General features: G+C 38.4%; 1 protein-coding gene across 1 annotated transcript in view; it reads right to left on the reverse strand.

Annotated features, from left to right (window-relative positions):
• Nucleotides 1-6,900, reverse strand: part of skd (mediator complex subunit skuld) — a 55,569-nt gene extending 48,669 nt beyond the window's left edge. The window contains exon 1 of the mRNA XM_077434939.1: nt 6,644-6,900. Within this exon, the coding sequence (XP_077291065.1) occupies nt 6,644-6,703 (60 nt within the window). The 5' untranslated portion in view covers nt 6,704-6,900. The remainder of the gene's footprint in view (nt 1-6,643) is intronic.
• Between the last annotated feature and the right edge of the window lie 1,106 nt (nt 6,901-8,006).

The following is an 8,006-nucleotide window of genomic DNA, read 5'->3' on the forward strand; positions in this document are numbered from 1 at the left end:
GGTGAATTTGAATTTCAACATAGCGGAAGTCACAAGCTTCCAATATCCGCAATGAATAACGCAAAACTTACATATGAACCATGCCGGATTGCACTCTGCGCAAACTCTGTGCACTCGATTGCGTTTTTTTTTTTAAATTCAGAGTAGCTCTAAACAAATTCGATATCAATGGAAAGCCATACTAAATTGCATCAAAAATATATTGATGCCTGCTAATAATAATTGAAAAACTAAACTTAATTCACGTGGGCTGAATATATTTTTTTCCATTTGCAAACTTGCAAGCATTCTCTTTAGTTTTTCTTATATGTACGATGTACTTTCCAATATAAATTATATAAAATACACACAGAGCCTACCTACCTTCTGTATTATATAATTGGAATTATTTTGAACAAATAAATAAACCAAAGTTGCGTGCCTTTGCTCGGTTACGATTTCGTAAAATTCTCTCTCATCGAAAACCAACAGTACTTTTACTTCATTATAAAATCAATAAAACCACGGAACAAGTAAGTATGCGATGAACTTTCTTAATCGATGTAGATAACATTAAAAATTGCTTAATATAATCATAATAATGAGAAGAATTTAAAAACACACTACGATCTCAATACTCAAACAAATAATTACATACATATTAAAAACAACAAAGCTCGCAAAATGGCCAATCAATCAATCAACCAACGCAATGCAAATCACATCAGAACTGCAAATAGGGACAGTTTCCGCCAATCAATTTGCGAATAAAAATTAAACCGCAAATTCGCGTATGTGCCGCAGCCAACAGACCAGGTCAGACCCGACCAGATTATGCAGCAACCAACGGTCCGCCGCGCAACAATCTGCGGTATTCTGCGACAATCGACTGGTTGGCGACCACTGACCGTGTCTGCGGCAAAACCGTTTAGCGGCCAATCAAACGGCGCTAAAAATAGGGAGAGGGGAGGTTCAAAACGCAGACTGATCCGCAAAACGTTCGCCGTTTTGTGATACACAAACACACACACATAGCCACATAAATAATGTCCGACAAGAAGGGCTAGCATCGGGAACTGTCAACGGATGACACTGCACAACTCGGATCACGTCGACACGACCTACGACAAACGGGATCGCCTGAACTCTCGACGAAACTGATCGCAATCGTCGACGCTGTAATAAATTGGAAGTATCTTCGTAATCTATGAATAAGTACCCATTAAAATTATCATTATGCATTTTAAACAAAAGGTTAATGGCAGGAATGTTGATAATTAAGAACGTATTCCACAAGGAAGAAACTAGGACGTATTAAGGTGGGTAGCCGCCGCAGCAAGAAGCTGATTATATATATGTAAAAAAGGCTGTTAAAAATAAACGCCACTGAGATATATTTTCAAAATTCGTAAATTGACGTAACGGATTTTTCAATTATCAGGCCTCTCCTCAATATGACCTAAAGATAGAAACACTGCGTCTCAGATCTCCATACTTTGGGTATTGGTGAGTCATCCTTAGTTAATATTTCAATATTCACACATACTATTAAGTAAATAAATGACAGTGAAAAAAAAGTAACGTTTAAGTTGTAAACGGGCGGTATAAAACTGCGTTTGGATAGCTGGCTGTCGTCGCTTCGATCTGAGACAAGATTCCGATGTAATTTTTAACGAGCTCGTTAATGAATTTATTAGCTTAGCTTACTTCAATGTTAGCTAACCTCCGTATGTCGGTAAAATATCAAAGCGATCTAAAGAGTGGAAGCGGTTTAAAATCACATCACAAAGTTTAGACGGGTAGGAGTGTCACTGAACCAACAGAATGAATCTAATCAAGAGCGATTTGAATACGAAACCGAGTCGAAGAGTCGCTCGAATTTTTATTTAACCACTAACAACTACACACCCCTGATTATATGTAAATCACTGAAAGGGCGTTGCAACTTACATGATTATTGGATTTAAAGGTAGGTTTACTAGCAAACTCGCTTGGTCATTATCATCACGGCATTAATTACAAAATAAAATTGCCGATTCTAATTAACTAACGGATAAAAATTTACCATTACAGTTGCATTTCAACAAAAATGAATTGCTAAAAATAACAAAAGTCGTTGTAAAAAAGTGCCCTTCTAGGTAGGCAACCTACATCAAAACCAAAGCAATAAACAAACTTTTACTTCGTTCGGAAGCCCTAAAACAGTTACGACGAATGTGCAATTTAAACGGTTACGACAGCCCAGTATAATATCGTAAGCGAAAAACACACGGAATCCACATCTACAGACTGACATAATTGTTAAATTCCGATTGCAATTAGATCAACAGCATAAGGCATTTTGTACAAAACAAACAGAAGCTGATCGGTGTATTTTGAATTAAAATTCATTCGACTCTTCCCACAACGCTACAATTTCACAGCTCGATCAAATCACTCAATCAAATATCTTGCAACAAAAAATATGTTTACTCAATATACCCAGCCAACGTCGAGATTGTCACTGATATATAAAAGTAAATACTAGCAATGACGAACATAATAGGTGAAGATTTTTAATTTGAACAGGCGATAGTGTGCATCATTCAGCGTCAACGACCCGGATAATAGACTAATTAATTACATCAAACTATGCGCGATAAGATAATTTTTCTTATCGCAATGTCAAATCGCGAGAATCGTACGCGATTCGATGTAATTTCACAGCTGAGAACATTCAGCATCAATATAAATCGTTTGACGGGTCTTAAAAGTGTTTCTATAATGATTAATAAAAAAATTAGCTATTAATAAGTTATAAAACTGATGAACTGTGAACTCAACCATAGAAAATTCTTTCAGATCCACCAAAAATTAAAAGTTATGTGAAAAAATATACAATCGATTACACAAAATTTACCATATCAATTAATGAAAAAGTGTATGATACACAATGAAGTTGACACATGCTCCTCGACATAAATAATACATGAGTAACAATCAAAAACGATCTACATAATATGTGAAGAAGATTAACTATTTTGTTTTAACTGGCAGAATGATTAGAATAACTCGAGAAATATGATTTCTAAGAAAATGTTATTGTACTTTGTTAACTAATGAAGGCGAGTTACTGAATTCAATATTGACATGAAAATTATAATTAACAAGCTCAAAGTTTATAACAAAAATTAAATTATTGATATCAGAATCAGAAAATGTATTCAATCCATCTGATACGAAATATAAAAATAATAATCAACAAACAGTTGCAAACAAGCCACATCGAACAGATAAAATATGTATATTGACTGTGATAACGTTTGTATTTACTTAAATAATCGAAGGAAGAAATCGAGACTGGTTTTCAACACAAAACAAATATAAAATTCAAAGCACAAATGCAACAACAACAGAAGACAGACTTGGTTATTGAACTTTCACTACATTCTCACATACTAGACCCAAGGTACAAATAATATGGTAAATACCGGCTTTATGCTGAGTTAATTTTTCAATTTATTTACTTTACAGAACATATGATTACAGAACGTCTGATATAAGTTACATTCGGTCAATAATGAATAGCTACATATATACTCAATCAAATAATAAAATTGCTAAATACTACTTTTTTATCTATTATGATAACAACATAAATGATAATCAAAGTTACATTTAGCCTTAAAAGTATGCATAACACTGAGGAAGCAAGTGTCGAATGGAATAATCAGTCATTAGTCATTTGCATAATCAATGGACATACTAAATTCAGTGTCACTGGATCAACATTGAATTACACAGTTTTAAGTAACCAAATTTACCACAGAGGAAAACATTATGCATAATAATTATTTTTAGCACAATTTGTTAACTTGAGTTTTCTGTAGTCTATTATTGGATACGAATGTCACAAAAATTATTGTACATTTTTTTATATTTAAATATAATAAAAATTTCCAATAAGGAATATTTAATATCTATCTGATATCAATAATAATGATAGAAATTGACAAAATCTAAAACTTAAAAGTAAAAGTATGTAATTGAATAATCAAATGTTTTCCAATATGAATGGTATATAAATTAAATTTAAAAATCACATCGGTTAGTAGTTTAAAGTAGCAAGCGTAAATTTTGCAAAAATGACAAAACTTAGTCCGGAGGGGACATCTTGAAAACAGTATGCGAGTCACATATTATGTATGAAGTTTATCAATCGCCACGGAAAACTAGACTCGGAACGATTTAAACATCGATACAGTTCAATATAGATAATGTTTTTATTTTAACCTTGAAGGGATTAGATTAGATGTCATAGATGCAATGTTAAATAATCATAACAATGTTTTTGGATAAGAATAATTGCCTTCAAACTTATTTGTCTACACATCGAGCCGCCAATAAATTGACCAATGATGATGAAATGTTACACACATATCATCATCGACACGCTTCCATTAATATCCGATTTGAGCAACTATCATCCCCATCACAAACACTTTTCGTATTTCATCCACCCATCTTCCTCGTGGCATTCCTTGCACCTTATTGTATACCATTTAGGCAATTCTTTCGTGCTTACTTCTAGCTATGCATTGCCATTGACTAATTTTTCAGCCTATCACTATGTAAATTAACCAGTATTAAACACATCATCCAGTCGTTCACCATCCAAAGCTGGACGAATATACCTTTCCAACACGCTTCTATTCGTATCCAATATGAGTAACTATCATCCCGGTGCGCTTCGTTCTACCGACTTGAAATTTCTTGAGTGGAACGGAGTAGACTCTTATCACACACATTTTTATAATTTCATATAACCATCTAATTTGTAGCTTTGCTTGCAGCTTTTTGTATACCATTTTGTGCAATCCTTTCATGCGGTCTTTTAGCTATGTATTGCCATTGATTAATTTGTCAACCTATTACTGGTCCACCACTAAATTAACAGGAGAGAGCAAAATATTACACACATCGTCTAATCATTTATCATCCACTGCTGAACGAATATGCCTCTCAAACATGCTCTCATTCATATCTGATTTAAGCAACTATCATCCTTATTACTAAAGGGTGGCTAGTCGCAGATACTTTTTACAAATAAAAGCAGACCACTCCATTGGTATTCAAAGCAAAAGAGCATGGTTTTTCTAAGAAATGTAACAATAGTGAACGAGTTTTTGTGCCAAAAGCAACCGACCTTAGCCTAGGTCTGTCTATCACAGACACTTTTATTTCATCTACACATCTTGTGGTTTTATTGCAACCATTTGAGATATTATTTTATCCATTCTTTTAATTATATCGACTTCACTCTCTCCGCTATATCAACTACCTTCGTCTCGTAAATGTATTCCGTCTCCTCGTTATGTTGAGCATAAGGCGTTTCTATACTTCTTTGAATGCATTGGGTTCAATGTTACCACTGTCAAAATGCATCGATTAAGGATTTGATTTGATCAAATTATATGTAATTATTGACATTGGCAACATTTTGAATGAATCTTATATATAAACCCAAAACTGAATTCGTTTCTGATTGGCTGTCGCCAAAGCCGTTTCCGATTGGCTGAATCGGTCAAAGTCGTTTATGATTGGTCGGTTGCTAAATAACATTAAACTTTTTCGATTCAAATAATAAATGGAATAAAAAAACAAATGAAGATTTTTTTCATTGTTTTCGTTTAATTTCCATTTACCGAGAGAAGCCGGGTAGCATCACTAGTGCTTCATACAATATGAAAGTAAACTAGTGAGCGGTGACATATATTGTTTATTATTGTAATTTTTCGTGGGATGCTCTCATATTGTACATAGCGGAAGCGTCGATTTGCTAATGTCAAAAAATTGCTCAATAACATGTATAATTAAATATATAAAAAAAATGAACGACATAAAAATTTAATGAATGGGTTGTGAAAAACATATGACATTGTACAAATGGTAGATTGTTTCGAATTAATCGACGACGACGTTCGTTTGTTTCGAATTAGTCGGCGACATTCGTTTGTTTTATTTTATTCGATACGAATATGCACTGGTGTTTTAGAGCGAATTCGAATCGACCGTTTGGAAGTCGGCTCCATCGCAAGTGGGTCATATGCTCGATATGCATCGCGAGCATTATTATACACCACCATCACACCATCACACCATCGCACCATCGGCGAGGCGACGTGCTCGCTCAAAATTGAGATTAATTTTGGGCCGAATTTGAATACGGCGCGACGATGGGACGGAGTGCAAAAAAATCAATTATTTAAATAGTGCACGCGAGCGCGTTATGTTGGCGCGGCTGTTTACAAATAAATACGTGATGAGCAATCGAGGTGGAGGTGGAGGTGGAGGTGGAAGTGGATGTGGAAGGGAAGGCAGGGAGGGGAGGGGTGGGGGATGATCGGCGGCGCCTCTGCCCCGCCATCTCTTCCCTTCCACAAACATGTTGACGCTTGCGTTTGTTGTGGCGGCGGCGGCGGCGGCGGCGGGGGCCGAGCGGAGGGGCCGGGGGGAGGGGGAGGGGGAGGGGGCGAGGAGTGACGCCGCAGCGGCGGAGGGCCGTGTTGTTGCGGTGCGGGGAGAGCGGGGCGGGGCGGGGCGGGGTAGCGGTGCGGGTGACGGGTAGCGGGCGAAGGTAGAACGCGGGGTGGAGTGGGGTGGGGTGAATGGGTGAAGTACTGACCAGGGCGAAGAAGTTGGTGTGGCAATCCTCGAGGCTGGCGCCGTTGGTGTGGCGCGCCATGGCGGCGGGGCGCCGCGGCGCGCGCGACACCTGCAAAATGGCCGCGCGACCGACACCCGCCCGACACCATCGATCCGAGGCCCAAACACACACTACGCCCGACCTACACCCACCGCCCGCCGCATACAACAACACCGACGCGCCGCCACACCGCAGCTCGCGCACGCCGCACGGCACACGGCACACGACACACGACGCACGACCCAGGCCGATCGCCACACGCCACTCGCCACACTCCTTTACTACACTCGCGCACACTTTTACTCTACACCCTCAACACTTGCATTGCGATGCGACATTCTCTGAAATTCCCCTACACTGCTGACATTTTATTTTCGTCACGACATAAATCTACTCGTACTTCGCATTTATTTCAATTTTAGTTTGCATAGACGACTCGATGCGACCAGGCCTGATGAAAGAGGGCTACCGGCCGATGCAAATAACCAGGGCAAATTTTACTCCAAAAATTAATAATTAACAACCCTGAAAACAAACGGTAAATGGACTACTAGTCATATGTGAACCAGTCACAGGACAACCGGTCGCTCTAGATCGGTCACACTAAAACTGATCACACCCTAAAGCTGGTCACGAGAAAACTGGTCACACCCTAAAATCGGTCACGAGAAAACTGATTAACCGATTTTAGGGTGCGAAAAATTTTCTCGTGACCAGTTTTAGGGTGTGACCAGTTTTAGTGTGACGGGCGATCACGTGTGACCGATTTAGAGCGACCGGTTGTCCTGTGACCGGTTCACATTTGACTAGTAATCACCGAACCAAAAAAACAACTTGTACTAATTAAAAGATTCGGTGATTATTGCTCACAAAGCGCTCGCCCAAAAGTCACTAAAGTCTCTATAACGGAACATCTGGCAGCCGAAAAGTCCGTCATACTAACGAAAACTTGAGTGCCAAATATTCCGTATTCTCGATTTTCGTGGCAAAAATTGTCTATTTTATTTTTTTGGTGCCATCTTATCAATTCCTGATAAAACATCACCAGTCATATCGTTGTTCTTCAGGTTGTGGCGGCTCGCTTATACGACATGGTCGAGTTTGGTTGCCTTCCTGCGAGTGGGGACCAACCCGGCTGGGTTCGGAGAGCCACTACTCACTCTTCAGCTGTCATATAATAAACACGTGCATTAACATGCCAGTCGTCTCATTCGTTCATCCTCCATAAGGTCATGTACGGGCACTATGAAATCACCACTCTGTCCAAAATTGTGAATTGGGCATCTGAATCTCTCACATTCAGACCAACAATTCGTGAGGCTTTTTTTTCTTTAAACGCCTC

This window comes from Arctopsyche grandis, chromosome 7 (genome assembly GCF_051622035.1).
Source record: "Arctopsyche grandis isolate Sample6627 chromosome 7, ASM5162203v2, whole genome shotgun sequence".
NCBI classification, from domain to species: Eukaryota; Metazoa; Arthropoda; class Insecta; order Trichoptera; family Hydropsychidae; genus Arctopsyche; species Arctopsyche grandis.